This window comes from Chlorocebus sabaeus, chromosome 8 (assembly GCF_047675955.1).
Source record: "Chlorocebus sabaeus isolate Y175 chromosome 8, mChlSab1.0.hap1, whole genome shotgun sequence".
Lineage (NCBI taxonomy): Eukaryota > Metazoa > Chordata > Mammalia > Primates > Cercopithecidae > Chlorocebus > Chlorocebus sabaeus.
This window is the reverse complement of record NC_132911.1, coordinates 8,472,932-8,493,700: the sequence shown is the minus strand read 5'-3', so window position 1 is coordinate 8,493,700 and position 20,769 is coordinate 8,472,932. Positions and strand designations below refer to the sequence as shown.

General features: G+C 47.9%; 1 protein-coding gene across 2 annotated transcripts in view; it reads left to right on the top strand.

The window, feature by feature from the left end:
- The first annotated feature begins 373 nt into the window (after positions 1 to 373).
- GATA4 (GATA binding protein 4) overlaps positions 374 to 20,769 on the top strand; it is a 52,854-nt gene continuing 32,458 nt past the window's right edge. For both annotated transcript variants that reach the window (XM_007961645.3, XM_007961643.3), the window contains exon 1: positions 374 to 1,337. In XM_007961645.3, coding sequence (XP_007959836.1) covers positions 722 to 1,337 — 616 coding nt within the window. In that variant the 5' untranslated portion in view covers positions 374 to 721. The remainder of the gene's footprint in view (positions 1,338 to 20,769) is intronic.

The window sequence follows — 20,769 nt, the reverse complement described above, 5'->3', positions numbered from 1 at the left end:
TGCCTGGGCCGCCTGACCCAATGCCTGGACAAAACAAAGGCCCCTGCTTCCCGGCACCGCGCGGCCTCCGGAGCTGGACTCCCAAACCCCCGTGGCGACTTCGATTGCAGCGTGGAAGAAGCAACCACGCAAGTGGAGAGTGGGTTCTGAAAGCTCTGGGATTGAACCGCCCTCTCTCTTTTTCTCATTCCTCCTTTAGGACCCTGGCTGCAGCGAGGAGGAAGGAGCCAGCGTGGCCCTCTGCCTTGGAGCCAGCCTAGCAGCTTCTGCCGCAGGTGCCCTGGAGGCCTCTCGGCGTGACAAGTGGGGGACCCGAAGGCCGCAGGTGTCCTGGAGGCCTCTCGGCGTGACAAGTGGGGGACCCCAAGGCCCGTGCGCCACCTCCAGGCTTGGACGCTGCCCTCCATCTTCTGCCCCCAGTAGGTGCTCCGGACCTCCAGGCCCTGGGGTGAATTCAGCTGCTCCTGCATCACCTTCCGGAACCACCAAAAATTCAAATTGGGATTTTCCGGAGTAAACAAGAACCTAGAGTCTTTTGCTCGATGCTGGATTTAATACGTATATATTTTTAAGCGATTTGGTTTTTTCCCCTTTGATTTTTGATCTTCGTGACAGTTCCTCCCACGCATATTATTGTTGTTGCCGTCGTTTTTTCTCCCCGCGTGGTTCCTTGACCTGCGAGGGAGAAGGAGGACCCCGAAGCCGGGAGCTCTCAGGGGCGATGTACCAGAGCCTGGCCATGGCCGCCAACCACGGGCCGCCCCCCGGTGCCTACGAGGCCGGCGGCCCCGGCGCCTTCATGCACGGCGCGGGCGCCGCATCCTCGCCGGTCTATGTGCCAACGCCCCGGGTGCCCTCCTCAGTGCTGGGCCTGTCCTACCTCCAGGGCGGAGGCGCAGGATCTGCGTCCGGAGGCGCCTCAGGCGGCAGCTCTGGTGCGGCCGCGTCTGGTGCGGGGCCCGGGACCCAGCAGGGCAGCCCAGGCTGGAGCCAGGCGGGAGCCGACGGAGCCGCCTACACCCCGCCGCCGGTGTCGCCGCGCTTCTCCTTCCCGGGGACCACCGGGTCCCTGGCGGCCGCCGCTGCCGCCGCCGCGGCCCGGGAAGCTGCGGCCTACAGCAGTGGCGGCGGAGCGGCTGGCGCGGGCCTGGCTGGCCGCGAGCAGTATGGGCGCGCCGGCTTCGCGGGCTCCTACTCCAGCCCCTACCCCGCCTACATGGCCGACGTGGGCGCGTCCTGGGCCGCGGCCGCCGCCGCCTCCGCCGGCCCCTTCGACAGCCCGGTCCTGCACAGCCTGCCCGGCCGGGCCAACCCCGCCGCCCGGCACCCCAATCTCGGTGAGTAGGAGCGCGAGGGCTGGGGGCGTGGGAGCCGGGGCAGAGGCCGTCTTGAGCCCGGTCTAGGGCCTCTTGTTTTTCCACGAACACCTTCGTTGGGCTGGGGATGGTGCTTGACTACCTCGAGTTTCCAGGGAAGGCAGAAGCCAGTGCGGGGCTGGCGACATCACAGCCCCAGGAGATCGGCTTCAGTGCAGTGGGCCGGACCTGCCGGCTGGGGCCTCTTCTGAGACGGTGGCAGGGTCAGAGTGCGGCCTCCCCACCATCCCGGGCATCGGCCGTGGCCACGCTGCGCTGTGGGTGACGCGGGAGGACAGCGGGCTCCTTGGAGAGCCGGGGGCAGCGGCCTGAGATCCCCTCGTGGATGGTGCTGTCGATTGCTGGGTTTCTGCGCCCATTTCCTCCCCACCCGCCCTCGGGCCTCGGCAGGGAACTGATTACAACGGTTTGGACCTTAGACCTTCTGGGCCATTTGGCGGCCCAGTTGGAGGATCCCTCGGGGTGGCTGATGATTTTCCTGTCGGGGGTCTCACACCGAGAACAAAGGAGGGATGGACAAAGGAGACGCCGGGGAGATGCGGGAACTGGAGCGGGCACCTTGTGGGTGGCACCGGCACGGCGCGTGGGAGCATCATGCCGGCGGCGGAGGGGGGGAACACAGGGACCCCAAACGGGCTTGTTTATGACGCCCGAGTTAAATGGAGACTTTGCAGTCGCTTGCACGCGTGGAGCCTTCTCTTCTCTCGTGGGCCAGGGTTGGAAATAACCATTGTGGTAGGTTCCATACAGTGTTTGCATCGGATGTCAGACGGGGAGGGACGGCAAACGTGTCTCAACGTCCACTGATTCACAAATAATCCCGGGGCAGCGGGATCTGAAAAGGGGCCTGGGTACACGGGCTAGGGAAGAAAGGGAAGTGGCAATCCCTAGTTCAAAATGCAAACGACCTCTGGAATTTCGGGAAAGGACGGAGGAGGGAGTTTGAATTGAGCCCACCCTGTGGGGGAGGGGAAGCCCGGACTTGAGAAGCAAAGCTCGCGTTTATTGACCACCTACTAAGTGCTAAATCCTGCTGCATTTGTTCTCACTTTGAAGAGTAAAGGCTGCCCCTGCCAGGTTTCCAATCTTGGGCTGGCTCCGATAAGGGCCCGGGCTTTGAAGGGCTTTTAAATTATTCTCTGGCTCTGGGTGGCCAGGGAAGGTCCCCGGGGGTGCAGCCGAATACACATCGCCGGCAAACTGATTAACCCTGGAAGTGGCGCCGAGGCCCGGTCTGTGGCTCTTGGTGTTCCCCTCCCCCTCATCCCTCTTGGGGGAGCCAGACGGCCACCCCCAGGGGAGGAGGGGCCCGGCCGAGCCTCGCAGCGACCTTTGCGAGATTGGGCGGCGACATCTCCACACAATGGCGCCCGCAGGCGGGAGTGCGGGGCGGGGTGGGGCGCCCTGGCCTTGCGCTCTTACGGGGTCCTCCCCAGGGCCCTCTGGGGTCTCTGACTTAAAATAGGGAGGACTGGGTCAGGAGATCGAGACCATCCTGGCCAATATGTTGAAACCCCGCCTCTACTAAAATACAAAAAAAAAAAAAAAAAAAAAATAGCCGGTAGTGGTGGCACGCGCCTGTAGTCCCAGCTACTTGGGAGGCTGAGGCAGGAGAGTCGCCAGAACCCGGGAGGCGGAAGTTGCAGTGAGCCGAGATCGCGCCACTGCACTCCAGCCTGGCGACAGAGCAAGACTCCGTCTCAAAAAAAAAAAAAAAAAAAAAAAAAAAAAGGAGGACTGGTCCAGGGAGAGTTTGCTTTGTAACCCCGATAATCCTGGAGGGGATTTGGTGTTTGGTTAAGCCAAAGAGAGCTCAAAATCATGAGTTACATCCAGCAGTGTAAAAACGAAATATCGGCAGGGCGCGGTGGCTCACACCTGTAATTTCAGCACTTTGGGAGGCCCAGGCGGGCGGATCACGAGGTCAGGAGTTCCTGGCCAATGTGGTGAAACCCCATCTCTACTAAAAATACAAAAATTAGCTAGGTGTGGTGGCGCTTGCCTGTAGTCCCAATTACTTCGGAGGCTGAGGCAGGAGAGTCGCTTGAACCCCGGAGGTGGAGGTTGCAGTGAGCCGAGATTGCTCCACTGCACTCCAGGCCTGGCAACAGAGGGAGACTCCGTCCGTCTCAAAACAAACAAACCAAAACAAACAAAAAAAAAACACAAAAAAACCCGAAATACCATGTGAGTGTGCACACAGGATTCAGATTTTAAAATGTCAGTCATGCCATGTGTCATGCCATGTAGAGGCTGCTGCTGAAGTGATGTTTCCCAAATTCCTGTGTCAGCAAATGGCAAGCTGACCTCCCGGAGCCTCTCTCTGCCAAGAACTGCCATCTGCCTTCTCTGGGCTCTTCCCGGATAGCTTATAAAGTCCACAGCCTTTGAGTCTGGCCTAGAGGGTGGATTTTCTCTTCCGCACGCAGCCAAGTGTTTTAGGAGAGGTGTGACTCTGTGAGGGAACACAGGGCATGTTGAACTTGTTGGCATTCATAGCTTCAGCGTGTTCTGCAGGTGGCACTTACATAAAAGCAACTGAAGTTAAAAGCAATGCATGTGGTCAGGCGCGGAGGCTCATGCCTGTAATCCCAGCACTTTGGGAGGCTGAGGGGGGAGGATCATTTGAGGCCAAGAGCTCGAGGTGAGCCTGGGCAACATAGTGAGACCCCATCCCTACAAAACATTTTTAAAAATTAGTCAGGCATGTGGTTGTGTGCCTGTAGTCCCAGCTTCGGAAGCTGAGGTAGGAGGATCACATGAGCCCAAGGCCACTGCACTCCAGCCTAGGTGACAGAGTGAGACCTGTCTCAAAAAAAAAAAAAAAAAAAAAAAAAAAAAACCAGTGCAAGTGAATGTGCTTTTTATATGTTCTTCCCATCACTTGGGCTCTCCTACCTGCCTGGCAGCTTTAGTGAGGTCCAGCATCACGTACTAGCTGACCCTGAGTGATGGAGGGAAGATGAGAATCGACCCCAGCATTCTAAGGAGTTGCCACTGAGCCCTAAGATGGCCAGTGTGGTGGGAGGAGCACAGGGTTTTAAAGTTGGGCAGACCTAGATTCAGTTCCAGGAGCTCGTGTCATCTTGGGCAAGTTACTTACCTCTCTCGGTCTCACCTCTTTTTCTGTAAAATTGGATCATCGTAACTTTTTTTAGTGTTGCCTTAAGTTAGAAAAATAAGGTAATACTTGTGAAGAATTTGGCTTTGGCCCTTCGTAAATGACGATTATTTTATTGAATAGCCACTCACTATCATGTAGAGTTACCAATTTTGCTGGTGTGCCCAGGACTGAGGGTTTTCCCGGAATGTGGGTCTGTTAGTGGTAAACCTGGGACAGTCCCCAGTGAACACAGACTGTTGGACACTCAATAAAATGGTGCATGACCCATCGTTGCAGTTTAGTAATGAGCTGAGGACAAAGGAGAAACAGCAGAGGAGAAGCAGCTGAGAGCAGAGGAGAAGCAGCTGAGAGCAGAGGAGAAGCAGCTGAGAGCAAAGGAGAAGCAGCGTTCTTCTTCCCTCTGCTGAGACTCTGGAAGTTGTCACTTACGCGCTGCCATCTGCATTTGGTATTGAAGGGTGAGGAAGAGATTGTCAGGATTTTTTTAAAAATAGAAATACTGGGCCGGGCGCGGTGGCTCACGCCTGTAATCCCAGCACTTTGGGAGGCCGTGGTGGATGGATCACGAAGTCAGGAGATGGAGACCATCCTGGCAAACACGGTGAAACCCCGTACTAAAACATACAAAAAATCACCCCGGCGTGGTAGCCAGCGCCTGTAGTCCCAGCTACTTGGGATGCTGAGGCAGGAGAATGGCATGAACCCGAGAGGCGGAGCTTGCAGTGAGCCCAGATGGCGCCACTGCACTCCAGCCTGGGTGGCAGAGTGAGATTCTGTCTCAAAAAATATATCTATATATTGACCATTTTATAAGGAAAAAAAAGAAAAAGAAAAAGAGGCCAGGCACAGTCGCTCACACCTGTACTCCCACCCTTTGGGAGGCTGAGGTGGGAGGATTGCTTGAGCTTGGGAGCTTGAGATAAGCCTGGACAACATAGTGAGAACATATCTCTAAAAAAAAAAAAAAAAAAAAAAGGCCGGGCGCGGTGGCTCAAGCCTGTAATCCCAGCACTTTGGGAGGCCGAGACAGGCGGATCACGAGGTCAGGAGATCGAGACCATCCTGGCTAACATGGTGAAACCCCGTCTCTACTAAAATACAAAAAAAATTAGCCGGGCGAGGTGGCGGGCGCCTGTACTCCCAGCTACTCGGGAGGCTGAGGCAGGAGAATGGCGTGAACCCGGGAGGCGGGGCTTGCAGTGAGCTGAGATCCGGCCACTGCACTCCAGCCTGGGCAACAGAGACAGACTCCGTCTCAAAAAAAAAAAAAAAAATTAGCTGGGCATGGTAACGCATGCATGTAACTCCAGCAACTCAGGAGGCTGAGGTGGGAGGATCCTTTGAGTCAGGGAGGTTGATTGAGGCTGCAGTGAGCCGTGATCGCACCACTGTACTCCTACCTGGAGAACAGAGCAAAGACCCTGTCTCGAAAAAAGAAAAAGAAAGGATATACTCTACTTTACTAATATGTTGTGTGGCACCATGAAATGATACAATGCAACCTAGCCTTTGGTTTAAATAATATACTTGTCACTGTAAGTAAAACTATACAGACTAATTCACCCTTAACTCGGAATCTGTTTTTAATTTCAATGAGGAGAAATAAGAGAACATTTTTATTTTTCTATGTAACTGCTGTAGTTTTAACAGTATCTTGCCATAGTTCTTATGTTGGTTATTTGAATGGGGCAAAAATCAAAATAAGAAAAGTTAACAGGGGCCTCTGTAAAGCCCTGAACTTAGGTTGGAAGAAATAAGTGTGGCCTGATTGCAATGTACGTGAACTTTAATTCACTCCAAGTTCCATCTGAGCTATGACCCTAAAACAACTGTTAAAATCATTAATTAGACTGCATGAATGGAATTAGGTGACCTTACTGAGGGCAGGTACAGAGTCTTACTCATATTTAAGTGCCTGGCACATGTTGGGCACTTAGCAAATATTTGCGTAGGGATCTTGGTGGTAATTGCTGCGGGACTCTGCCCTGCCTGGGTCCAACCACAGAGAACGGCTGCGGGAGTCCATTAAGAAGCAAACTGGAGAGCCCTAGGGGAAGGGTGGGCAGGATGGAAGTGGGTTCTGGAAACTTCAGGGAACCACTGGTGGAAAGTAGGGCTTTTAGGCTGGAGAAGTCACTGAGTGGATAAAAGTAAGCTGGAGTATGACTGTGTCCAAATTTCTAAAAATTTAAAAAAAAAAAAAAAAGACCATGGCCTTTTACCTCTGTGTTACTGAAGGTGAGCGATGTTAGATGCGAGAACACTCCTAGATGATTGTGGTTGTGTGGAAATGCAATATGGAATATGACTTGTGTTCATCATAAACTCCTGGGCGCTGGAAGCACCGTGGTGGAGGTCGGCAGACAGTTCTTGCCTTGCAGGGACTAGGATCTGCATGCCTGTGAAACAGACGTAGCCGGAGAATGTAGCTGTTGCCTTTTAAAGAACCCAGTCACGGTGGTTACACTTGTATCTCCATATGGCAATATTGTGGAGCTGTGCTCTTAAAATGGGATCTTTTATTGCGTGTACATTACACCTCAGTGAAGCTGATTTTTGTACCACTTAATGCTTATGAGTACTTAAGGCTGAAAAGGAGACCGAAATGGAAATAGATTGTAAATATGGCTTGACGGCTATACGGTGGTAGGTGTTACTGGAAAGGCTAGGAAAATAGATTTTACTATGGAATAACAATTATTTTGTGTAATGGAGAAATAAGCAATTATGATATTCTCCCAGGATTTCAAAAATTTTGAATCATTTTTAGAGTCGATAAAAATAACAACACAATGAAATACATGTACAGTATATCACTGTGTTACCCAAACAATTTATTTAAAAGCAGTTTTGCCCCATTAGGGATGGAGTGGGGGCATTCAAAGTGTTCTCAGAGTTTGTTTATGGTGGAGGTCAGTGAAAAACCCTGAAGTGTTTTCTGGATCTTTTGGGACCTGCTTATCAAGTACGCTAGTGGCTTTCAGAGTCGGCTCATTTGTGTGGGGAACTTTGTGAAACTGGAGAATGATTTGTCAGTCTTCAGGAAAACCAAAGTTGTTTAACTTTCTGGTTACCACCCTGAGCAGGTCAGTCAGAGTTGGGGTTGGTCTGTGGTGCTAAGCTGGGAACGAATTAAATAAGGAAGGCGTGTTGGGGTAGCCAGGGGTGTGTCACTACCTCTAGTGAGCCCAATTGTGTCCCATCAAAAGGTCAGGCCACATTTGCTAGGCACTTTCTAAGCACTCAGGTGGAATGATGCCCGGGAGACAGTTCTAGATAACGTTTTATTCTGTATCCCTTCCCATTTCTTTTCTTACTTAAATGCACTAAGAAAACAAACATACCGAGGTGTGGGGAAACAGGAACTCTGATACCTGTGGGTGGGCGTGTAAATCGCTCTGACCTTTATGGAGAGTCTTTGGTGTAGTAGCCATAAAATTGCAAAGTAGACAGCCCTGACTCCGGAATTTTCATTTCTAGGGATTTGTTCCACAAATACACCGGCACATATTAATTTCAGTATTGCTCGTAATAACAAAATTGGAAATAATCTACACTTGCATCCTCAGGGGACTGTTTGTATGCACGTGGCACATAGAAACCATAAGCTATGTGGGCATAAAAATAATGAAGTTCGTTATCTAATGTATGGAATCCTCACAAAGACATTTATAAATGCAGGAAGTATATATAGCACTTTACTCTTGGTGTTTAAAAAAAAAAAGGAAGAAAAAGATTATATTCACTTGAAAATACAAAATCTCACAAGAAAGTTGTAACACAGATTTGCCTGTGGGGAGGAAAGCCGGTAGATGAGGGATACTGGTAGAAAAGGGACTTTCACTATGCATGCCTTGGAACTCTTTGAATTTTTTAACCACTTTAATCATTTTTATAGTCATTTCTGTGCTTCATTAATCCATTTAATAACAAGAAAATACATTTAACATACAGGGAAGTTAAAGTTAAGTTTAACCTAAAAATTTCAAATCATTGTCTGGGTGCAGTGGCTCACGCCCATAATCCCAGCACTTTGGGAAGCCAAGGCGGGCGGATCGTGAGATCAGGAGTTCAAGACCAGCCTGGCCAATGTGGTGAAACCCTGTCTCTACTAAAAATACAAAAATTAGCTGGACATGGTGGCACGTGCCTGTAATCCCAGCTGCTCAGGAGACTGAGGCAGGAGAACTGCTTGAACCCAGGAGTCGGAGGTTGCAGTGAGCCAAGATCACACCACTGCATTCCAGCCCGGGCAACAGAGCAAGACTCCATCTCGGGAAAAAAAATTCAAATCATCTTAGCCATTTTTAAGTATACAGTTCAGTAGTGTTAAGTATATTCGCATTGCTGTCTATCAGATCTTTAGAACTTAAACTCTGCCCATTAAAATACGACTCCCATTCCTCTCCACACCAGCCCCTGGTAACCCCCATTCTATTTTCTTTTTCTTATGAATTTGACCACTCTAGGGACCTCATACAAGTAGAATCATACAGTATTTGACCTTTTGTTTCTGGCTAATTTCACTTAACATAATGTCTTCATGATTCATCCGTGTTGTATCATGTGCCAGAATTTCCTTCCTTTTTAAGGCTGGATAATATTCCATTGTATGTGTAGACCACGTTTCGTTTATCCATTCATCTATGGATGGACACCTGAGTTGCTTCTCCCTCTTGGCTATTGTGAATAATGCTGCTATGAACATGAGTATGCAAAAGGAACCTTTTGAATATTGAAGGACGTGATTATATTACCTATTTTTAAAAACATATTAAACTAATTAAGTTTTTAAAAACAGATATATGGTATTCATGAATCAACTTCCTGAAAGTAGAGTTTTTTTTAAAAAAAGAAGATTCTGTATTGAGTGTTTATGGATGTACAGGAAAACTGCTTTAAGGTATAGGTTATTTTTTATTAAATTTGTCTTTTGCCCATTCTTTTACAATTTTGGGGGTTTTCCTTTGTGCTCAAGATTCCTCAAGATTCTTAAAGGTAGATCAAAACCATCCTCAGTGACGATCCTGTATTTGGCTTTTGATTTTGCTTATCTCACAGGAGGTTGCTTTACTGAGATGGGGGAGTCTCTCCTGGTCTCAGTACTGGTAGTAGATCTAAGTCAGCAATGGGCAGACACCCCAACCCCACACTACTGTGGCTTCCCCACTTGTGGGTACAAACACTTACATACTAGGCAATGGTGACCTCTCCAGGTAGGCAGTTTTCCCTCAGGTTATATTGGAGTCAGAACCTGCCTGAAAACCACTAACCGGCTGCAGTGGTGGGATTGTGTGAAGAACAAGTTACCTTCCTCCAGGGCAAAGTGATTCTTTTGAACACGTTTTAAGACAATTTAGTTGTACTGAATTTAGAGCTGAAGCCAGTTGCAAATGTAGCTGCTTGTGTTTGCATAAGAAAGAGGAAGTATGCTGGTTTTCCTTTCCTCGTTCCAGAAGGGGGCAATTCTTGCCGAAGAGAGCTGCTGCTTTAAGAACTTGAAGCAACTTTTCTGACATCTGAGACTATTTGTCTTTTGGGAACTTATTTGTCCTAGTCTGCTTGCAGAACCAGCTGATAAGGCTCTCTTGGGAAGGAGTATCGCTCTGCTATATTGACCTCTGGTAGACCATGACATGGCCCCATGTACCATACAACATAAACCGGTTACTAAGACTAATTTAATGGCTATCTCTAGAGCTACTCTTTTGTCACCTTCTAAAGAAGACAGGGAAGAGAATATGAATGGGGTTATAATAGGAATAATCTTGAATCTGTTTTGATTTATACAAAGTACATTTATAAATTTTGGTAGATTCATGTTTGGATACTGGCTAACAACTTTTTAGGGAGAGTAGCCTGTATCTTGCATGACATTCCATTGAATAGTAAGGCGGATCCCCGTCAATGAAGAAATCATCTGATGCCAGGGACTTTGAAGTCTTTCTCCAAGAGGTAGATATGATGATCTCTGTTTTGCTGAAAAGGAAGCTGATACCCAGAAAGAGGCTGTAATCTCAGGTCCCCATGGGTAGTAACAGCCCTGGTTTGGAACCCAGTGAGTCCAACCTGCAGGATTGTACTTTCCCCCTTTCCCCACATTTTGCATTTGCCAGATCTGATATGAGGGCACTTAGCTCTTCAGAACCAGAAGCTATGTGTGATTGAAGAGTTCTATTAAAACCTTAGGATTTTCCATGACTTGTCGCTCCCATCCGCTTCCTCTCCCCAGGGTAGCTTCTTGTCTGAGTTTCCGTTTGCTTCCCACCAATCACTGTCTCTCTAGGACCAATGTCGTCCTAAGGTCCCTTCTGTATCAAACTGCAGAGCCTGCAGTTGAGGAATGCAATGTTAGGAATCCCAGTGTTGCACAAACTTCCTTTTTAGCCCTTGGATTCTGGTGTGCAGAGAATTAAAGAGACTTCCCGGGACTCAGACCCTTCCAATGAGAGGATTCTCCTAACTCTGGGGGAACTGTTGACTGCTTAAGAGCAAAACCATATGGCTCACTCAAAAATCCCTTTCCAAAGAGAAATCTATAACTGACCTCTCTGTCTTCCCTTTTCTCTGAAGATTTCAAATATATTTGTGATAAAAGCAGAGAAAGAAAAGGAGAAAAGCACAATAAAAGCACACTAATGATGATTTTAGTAAAGATGAGAATAGGGGCATGGATCAAGACAGTGACTTAAACCCCAGGCAGGAAAAGTCCCGTGGAATTGGTCTGAACTGAACTCAGCAGCCCATCAGTGGAAGTTTTCTTGTTTCTGGCAGGTGGCCTATGCTTTTATCTGTTACTGCTCTGTAATCAGAATTGAGCCACGATATTCAAGTTTCTTATCTGAATGATGGGAATTTGGTTTTCTGGCCTTCTGCGTTTTGCAGGAGCCCAAGAATTGACTTGATGTTTTAAAATACATTTTTCCTCCAAAGGAGGAGTATAATCCAGACAGGTGGGCCATTCTGTGTGTTTAAAGGCACTGAAAAGCCTCTGCAAGTAAAATCTGAGGCTGTCTGTTAACCCACATTGAATAGTTACAGATATGTTTTATCTTGGAGGATGAAAAATCAAGAAGTTCCTACCACAGTTTGGTGGGAATTTTGAATTTTGAAGTTTTCCTTTATACTCAAGCTTCCTCAAGATTCTTCCATGCAGATCAAAGCCATTGGTTTGGGGATCCCCTAATCGCAAATCCAGTTTTGCTTCTTAAAATCTAATTCAGTCCTTAAGTTATTTTTAAAATTTTCCTTTCTACTCCCCAGTTTAAATCTCCATTTCTACTTCTAGAAATCCAGTCAAACCTTATCACCTCCATTTAGAACTGATCAATAGCAACTGGTGAGCAGGTTAATTATAATCGCAGAATAAACGCTGAAGTCTCAAAGTTCACCACTTTTGCAATGTTTCCAAACCCCTCGGGACCATGCCAGGCGGCGCTCATTGACCCATTCCGAGCAGGTGTGGGAGTTTGAACCAGGGGCAGACAATCGGATCTGATTCAAACAACTCAATTTGGTTTCTTATCTAGAGGTTTTCCTATCTTATGATGTCTGTCATTTCAGATAAAAAAGAGTTCATCAATTGAGCTAGGAAATGGCAAGTTACATTTTATTCTGATAAAAGTTTTCTAGTTGTTGTTTTATCAGCTTGGGTTGAAATTGTGTCTCTGTCAAGGTCTGCAATGACCTTTTCAGATATTTTATCAGGTATTAGGTGGGGGAGTCCTTTTTTTTTCTTTCTTTGACCTAGAAAAGAATGACCTGACTTCCAAGATCATAAATCAAACCAGGTAAAGAGAGGCAATAATACAGGTTGCCCCTCAAAATTGAGTAGGCGGGGAAAACAAACAACAAATAAAACCTTTCCCTAGCATTTAGGGAGAACTTAACTTGACCCTAAATAAAGAATGTGGTTCCCACGGAGTGCACAGATATAGGAAAATACTGCTTATTTTAAAAAAGAAAATGTTTTCTAGGCCAAAAATGGCTTCAGAAAAACACGTAGTATTTTTTTTTCAAGTAGTATCAGTGAAACTTCTTTCTTTTATTAATCAATGTATATTTATTACAGAAAAATGGAAAACTCACATAAACCAATGTGAAAATAATTGGTAATCTTACCATCCAAAGATAACCACTGTTAGGCATTAATCCTTGACTTTTAGTTATCATACATATACAGGCATGTGTATAACTACATTATTAAGTAGTCATAAAAGTTACTGTTTAAAGTCATTTCAGCACTGATGGCAGTTTCTGTAAAATTAGTGACCCAGAGTGGATCCTTAAATCCTGAAGACATTTTTAAATAAAGCAGAAATGAGAAATTGACCAGCATTGTCAATAACAGCCGAATGGAAGAGATGGGTGTAAAAATATGTTTTTCAATCTTATGGTATATCATTTATAGCCACTTTAAAACTAAAGCATATTTGTAAGTTTTAAATTAGGGTCCTTGAAGCGAGGTGTCCCCAGGATGTGTGATTTAGAAGTCCTCACTGGGGAACGAGAGTTGCAGCGCTCAATATGCCATTTGAAAAGGGGCGACCCGAGATCCCAGCAGCCGCAGGGAGGTGAAAGCACGTTGGTCTGGCACGGAGAAACCCTGGGCTCCTCTCCCAGACCCTTGTCTTCCTTCCATGTGACTCACTGTGCCTCTCTCTGCTTGTGTGGCCATTTGTAAGGTGAAGAAATCAGGCCAGGTACAGCAGTGGTGAGGACTGCTCTACTGCCCTTTGGAGATGTTTAAAATCCAGTGTCTTCTGGCATGCCCTGTGATAGCCGTTCAGGCTGACTTTGTCTTTCCCGGTACCACAGAGAGTCACATTAACAGTAAGCCTTCCTGCGCCTGCGTGGACAACAAACTCGAATTCATCCTTGCCTGTGTCAGGCAGGTTTCCATGGCTGCCTGCCTCGTTTTAAGCAACTCTGTGAAATCTTGGGTTTGAGGGACTCATCTTTTCTTTTTACCTTTTATTTTAGGTTTGGGGGGTGCATGTACAGGTTTATTACATAGGGTAACTCGTGTCACGGGGGTTTGTTGTACAGATTATTTCATCACCCAGGTATTAAGCCCCAGTACCCAATGCTTACCTTTCCTACTCCTCTCCCTCCTCCCACCCTCCACCCTCAGTTCGACACCAGCATCTGCTGTTTCCTTCTTTTTGTTCATAAGTTCTCATCATTCAACTCCCACTTATATGTGAGAACATGTGAGTCGGTTTCCTTTCCTGCATTAGTTTGCTAAGGATAATAGCCTCCAGCTCCACCTATGTTCCCTCAAGAGACATGATCTGGTTCTTTTTTATGGCTTCATTGTTTTTCTTATGCAAAGTGACCTCAGTTGCTCTTGAGTTTCCTGCTGCTTGGGCTTTGCTTTTCTGTTAATAAACCCACTCAGTGTTGTCTGCAGGTTTAGGCAGTGGTGGAGATTTCATGGAAGGTCAGCTCCCTTCACACCCCAGCTCCACATGCGTGATTTGCTTCATCCATCCACCAGCCAATAAATACTTCTCCCCGCTCCCTGTGAGCCTGGCACTGGTCGGTCTGCAAAGATAGAAAATGAATAGAAGTGTCTCCGAATCCCAGCAGCTTAGAGCTTGCTAGGGGAGGGAACACGTGGATGTGCACTCTTAGGGCGGGGGATGAAGCATGAGGGGGCGAAACTGGGTTTTACGGAGCCCTTAGGATACTGAAACTGGCCTCAGCGCCTGAAGTCCAGCCCAGGCTTCCTAGGCAAGGCAGACTTGTGGAATCCTAAAGGATGAGTAGGAGTTTGCTGCCTATGGGAAGGCCATTCTGAGCCCAGGACTTAGCTTGAATCAGGCTGTTCTGCAATCCCGAGCGGAGGGAGCAAGGCAGGAATGCAAGCAGAGGCATGGCGTTGAGGGATGTTAGAAGGTTGGAAAAGTGAGCAGGATTCGAGCAGCACTTCAGATACAGTGCATTGGTTATGGTATAGAAAGGCGCAAGCTCCTGGCTCTTGGTTTTGGTTTGCACCCATGCAGGGTGATGAGCGCCTCCCGCTGAGTCACCCATTTCCCATCGGAGAAGGAACTCTGGTTAAAATGAAGCCGCACGCTACAGGCCTGTTTGGAGGATTTATGTGATGTGCTTCGGCAGTAGGGCATGGCGGCTGTGTGGTTTGAGTTCACGTTGAGGGCCAAAAGGGGACAAAACTCAAGCCGATTTTAGTCCCCAGATCTGGATCCCTGCCCTGGGAAGGAAGAGGAGTGTTACTCTGACCCAGGAGGACAAACATCTTCTAATTCTGCCCTCTTGTACTTCTCTAAAGGTGGTGGGATCAAATAGGAATACAATATAGATAATTACAGGGGACAATACTATGATGCAAGGATGGATTGCCAGACCCTGTAGGGTGGATTCACTTATCTCCCAGGAGGTGTAGAGGTGAAGAGGAAGGGCTCAGATTAACCAGTCTTTTTTCGCATTTGAACCTCTCTCACTTTGATCCACCGCCCTGCATTTAAGTTCAATTTATACCTTTTAAATAAGTTTAAAAAAAAACTTTTTTGAGACAGACTCTCACTTTGTTGCCCAGGCTGGTCTCTAACTCCTGGGCTCAAGCGATCCTCCCACCTCAGCCTCCCAAAGTGCTAGGATTACTGGTGTGAACCACCACGCCCCACCTAAATAAGTTTTTTAATGTGAAAAATTTCAAACATAATAAAAATAGAGAGTAGAATATTCATCCCTCAGCTTTGACAAATATAAATTCATGACCAGCTGTTTAATCTATACGTTACTCACTTTCCCCCATACAGTGTCATTTTGAAGCATATTCCAGACAACATGTCATTTCACCCACAAATACTTTTGTATATATCTCTGAAAAGTACGAGGACTCTTTTATTTAAAAAAAAAAAAAAAATACAGCCCCAGTACCATGTTATCACCCTGAAACAAATCGTCACTGTTTAATATCATCAAATATCCAGTCACTGTTCAAATTTCCCAGTTTGTCTAATTGTCTTTTAACACCTTGTTCCAATCAGGATCTAAATGAGGTCTAAGCGTTGCCTGTGTTATGCCTCTTAAATTTCTTTAAATCTATGCGTTTCTCTTTCATCTCCTTTTCTTCTCTTTGCATTCTGTTTGCTAAAGAAATGAGACTTTTCCCAGAGGACTGCTGTAGACTGGATTTTGTTGACTGCATTCTCTTGATGATATTGAACATGTGCCTCTGTCCCCTGTTGCTCATGTAAGTCTGTGGTGGGAAAAATAGGCATAGTCAGATTCAAGTTTGTGATGGCAGCAGCCTGGGACGCTCATCGCCTAGACCCTTTGCTTTGTTAGGCGTTGCTAATGGTGATATTCTAATGCCATCATTCCTTCTTCATTTGTTAGCTGGAATTCTTCTATAGCAACAAGCACATTTTTAGCTTATGGAATATTTGGTTACCTTGAGGTACAGTTTGTCTAGGAAAGGCAGGATACATGCCTACTACTGTCACTTTCTTTTTCATTGTTCAAAAGAACAGATTAGTTCTCTAGCATCCTTCAATGATTACCAATGAAATTAAGTTGTTTTCAGCATGATTAAGAACTCATGGACTTCAGCTGAGTGTAGAGGCGCATGCCTGTAATCCCAGTACTTTGGGAGGCTGAGGCTGGAGGATCATTTGAACCTAGGAGTTTGAAGCCAGCCTGAGCAACATAGTGAGAGCCTGTCTCTACCAAAAATAATAATAATAATAATAATAATAATAATAATTAGGCAGGGGTGGTGCATGTGCCTGTAGTCGCAGACACTTGGGAGGCTGAGGTGGGAGGATTGCTTGAGCCTGGGAATTCAAGGCTGCAGTGACCTGTGGTCCAACCACTGCAGTCAGCAAGACCCTGTCTTAAAAAAAAAAACCCTCATTGGTTTAAACAAGTATGATGTGTTTCTATCCATGTATGCTGATTGATGCTCAGATCGTCCTATCTTTGCTAGAGGGAACTTGCTCAAACTGAGCTCTTTTGACAAAATCTTAGTTTAATAGTTTCTTGTTTTCTATCCTATAAAATGTCCTAATCTCTTTTTATGAGTTTTCCCTTGCCAGGCCTGGATTTGGCCATTTCCCCCAAGAAACCTGGTTCCTGTTAGTGAGGAATGGCATTTGGAGATCAATCTCAGAGCTAGTTCTGCCAGCTGGGCTTATTGCTACTGGGTTAGTCATTCAACAGGCAGAGTTAGGAAATACGTACCCCTCCTACCCCAGAGATAAGATAAAACACAGCCTGTCTTCATACTGCTGCTTTCAATTCAAATTTAGGGCTAAAAGGCTTTTACTTGCTTTATTCATCTTTTTAAAAAAATTATCATAAACTATACATAAGATAAATGTACCATTTTAGTCATTATTAAGTGTACAGTTGGGTGGCATTAAGTACATCCACAGTGTTGTGCAACCATCACCCCCATCAGTCTCTGGAACTCTTGCATCTTCCCAAGCGAAACTCTGTACCCATCAAATAATGTCTCCATACCCGCTTCTCCCCAGCCTCAGGCAGCCCCCATTCTGCTTTCTGTCTCTGAGTGTAACTACTTTAGTTATGTGGAAGGACACAGTATTCTCTCGTGACGGGCTCATTTCCTTTGGCGTAGTGTCTTCAAGGTTTCTCCGTTTTGCAGCATGTCAGAACGCAGCATGTCCTTTTTTTTTTTTTTTTTTTTTGAAGGCTGAATAATATTCCATTGTATGGATCGATACTGTATTTTGTTTATCCGTTCATCCCTCCACAGACACTTGGGTTGCATCTGCCTTTGACCAAAGTGAATAATGCTGCCATTTTTACATGGGTGAACAAATATCCATTCAACTCCCTGCTTTTACTTCTTCAGGGTATATACCCAAAAGCGGCATTGCTGGATCCTAGGGTAATTCTATGTGGTTTTTAGGGACCATCATCCCGTTTTCCAGAGACTGCACCATTTTATATCCTTCACAGCATCTTTACATCTGTCAATCTTTCCATCCACACCAAAAATCCCATTCTCAACATCTCCAACATAATTCTTCATTTTCTTTATGTCATAACATCCACATCTCTGAGTAATACTAGCAACACTTCACCAGCAGTACCAGTTCTGAAACCCACCTGGTGTGGCTTGCCTTTTCACACTGGGTTCACCTCCAGTGTTTCTAGCTCTTGGCTGTGGGCTTCTCATCACCTTCCTGAGCTGGTGGCACATGGGCAGGGATGATTAAATAAGTGCCTTAGGGACACATGCACACAGAATTGTGTGTGTGTGTGTGTGTGTGTATGTGTGTGTGTCAAATGCATTGCTCGCATGGAGGCTGAAAGCAGCGGCTTGAGAGAGGAGGCGATCACAGGCCTAACCCAGCCTTGGGAGTGAGTGAGTGATGGCAGAGGACAAGGAAGGAGGAAAAGTCACAGGCCAAATAGGGAAAGAAATCCATGGGGGAGCCAGTGGCCATCATCTTTCTCTTGAGCTCCTGTAGCCACAATGTGAGGGAAGAGCTGCAGTGTACACCAGCGGGGGGTGGGTCACCCTGACGTGGCCCGCCCAGGGGTGTCCTGTGCCCTGTACACCGGCGGGGGGTGGGTCACCGTGACGTGGCCCGCCCAGGGGTGTCCTGCGCCCTGTACACCGGCGGGGGGTGGGTCATCCTGACGTGGCCCCGCCCAGGGGTGTCCTTCACGTTTGCTTCACCGCCTTCATTCTCTGCTGTCCTTCTATGTTGTCATGGAAGGAGTCATGCTTTGTCCTTGGAGCCCACGCATTCCCTGTGGGGCTGGGGTGGAGATGAGGGAGGAGGGATACCCTGTAGTAAATGGGATCCGGTCATCTGGCCCAGGCCAATGTCCTCGCACTCCCCATCAGGGATTTAGATCCGTACTTTCCCAGTAGCTTCATTTGCTGGGTTGAGAAAGTCTGGAGGAATTTCTGAATAGGGAGTTGAGTACATTTTGAGTAGGCTGTGAAAGTTACAAAACACTGTCTCACCGCCAGTCCCGCTGAAGCTCCCTGCATCACGCAAGGGCTGGGGAATCTGATCCCGCACCGGCCCCCACCCTCAGCAGCCTCGGGCTCCGGGCACATGCGGGGAAGTGGATGCCACTGCCAGGGAGGGAACTTGTGGAACCGAAGGCCTCTTTGTGACTGGTTTCCTGTTGGGAGAAGAGCAAATCCTACAGTATTTCTGGAGAGTGCTTGGGTTTCACTGCGTAGGCTGGGGTGAGTCTTGGTCTTAGTGGGGATGGCCAAGGTTGGTGAAACTCCTGCCCCTCGCTCTTGACTCTGGAGGTCAGACTTGCTGCTGCCTGCCTATCGTGGCAGGGAAGAGCGCGGACCCAGCAGCCTTGGCTCACAGCGAGTGCTGACCCTGAGCCATTATTACTCCGCACCTTGGCAATCCGTCTGGTACTGATGGCCTCAGAGGGAAGCAGAAGGTGCATCTTGCAAGTGCATGAAAGCCAGTGGCGGGAAGGGGGTTCGGGGGCAGGGGGGTGGCCTCTGGCCTCTGCATCTCTGTGTGGCTTGTCTCTGCAAGCAGCTTTTGACTCATTTCCAGGCACAATTCCTGAGCACCAGCCTGTGGCCTCTGTTCTCACTATAGCTTCTGGTACTGTCCTTTTATTTGGATTATAGTTCCACTACTCTGGAAGTATTTGCAGGGGAAGAATTATGCCACATTTCCTTTTGGGGTCCGGAATACAATCACCTGGAACATACCAGACACATGCACGTGTTCCTTCACTGAAAAAAATGCAACCGGGAATTCATCCCGAAGCATTTGGTAACTTTGGGTCACATATTCAGACCTCCGTGAATGGCTCTGCTGAGACATCTCCAGCGGGGAGCAGAGCCATCCTTATAAAGGAAACCTGAGAAACGGGAGCCCAGGGATGAGCCTGTGTGGATCCCTGGCCAGTTTTACAGGGAGAGGAGCCTGAGAGACGTCGGAGGAGATTGAGGGAGCAAAGGCGCCCAAAACCTAGAAGGCCAGGAGGCCAGAGGAGAGTGCAGAAAGTTCTAACATTGTGTTCTCAAAGGTAGTAATACGGTCACAGGGCAGTGAGGTGTGGCCAGCACCGGGGACCTCCTGGGTCTGAGGCAGGAAGAAAGGTGCAGGTGGAGATGTCCCGGGGACAGTGGCACAGGTGGTGGTGGCTGGAGTCCGAGGGCTAAGGGCTGGTGCACATGTGGGACCCTCCAGCCTCCCTTTGAACTCTTGAGAGTAGGAGAGAGCCCCCAGGGGAGTGGGGGCGGTGCAGAGGGCTGGAGGAGGAGCTCTGCAGGGCTGGCTTCTTATGCAGTTGGAGGCCTTGGGAGGCCCAGAGCCAGGCAAGGGAGATGAGGAAGTGGACAGGCAGTGTGCCCTCGCGTTTGCCTGTAAACACCCCGGCCTCCTCACTTGATCCCTTGGTGCTCTGCTGGGCCCTGATGCTGCCCTCCTGGCTTCCAAAGTTCCCCCACCATCTTCACATTCCGTCAGTGTTCTGGACCCGGAGCAGATGACTCACAATCTTTCCCTGTCAGCTCAAAGGGACTTCTGGACTTTTCACTCAGCCAGTTTATCCTTTCCCATCTTGGGTGCCTCAGCCCACTGTTTTTCCCTCCAACTCTGAGTAGATTCCCCAGGATCCTTCCTGGAGAGCCCCTTGAGGCACCAGGAGGGCTGTGTGTGCCAGCCACGTTCTCAGCCTCATCATAACAAACGCCACGGGGAAAAAAGCTCCCTTCAGACCCTGTTTAAAGGCGTTTAAAGGCGGTAAGTGCCTGTCAATCTTGGAGGATAGTGACTCCCTGCCTGAAAAGCTTCACAGAAGTGACAAGACACTTTCCTTCGGGGAATGTTGATACTGAGTTTCCTTCCCTGTGTAAACACATCTCCAGGAGTGGCATAAATAATGGGGACCCTTTCCCCAGCACAAAGCAGAGGATGGGAGGAGAAGGAAGAGGAGAATGGATCCGCCTGCTGGGAAAGGGAGAGCTGGCCATATAAGCAGCTGTTCCTGGTGAAGGGGGAGCCCATTAGCCAGACCCCTTTTTCCTTTGTTTTCAGGAATTTTGCTTATAATCCTTATGGGGACCTCCAACTTTTTATTTGGCAGTTGATAAGGAGAGGCCGTAGAGTCTAGTAAGTGGTTGAAGAAGCTGGAGTCAGGCACCTGATTTAAAATTCCGGCTAGCCTGGGTGCGGTGGCTCACGCCTGCAGCACTTTGGGAGGCCAAGGCGGGCAGATTGCTTGAGCTCAGGAGTTCAAGACCAGACTGGGCAACATGGTGAAACCCCT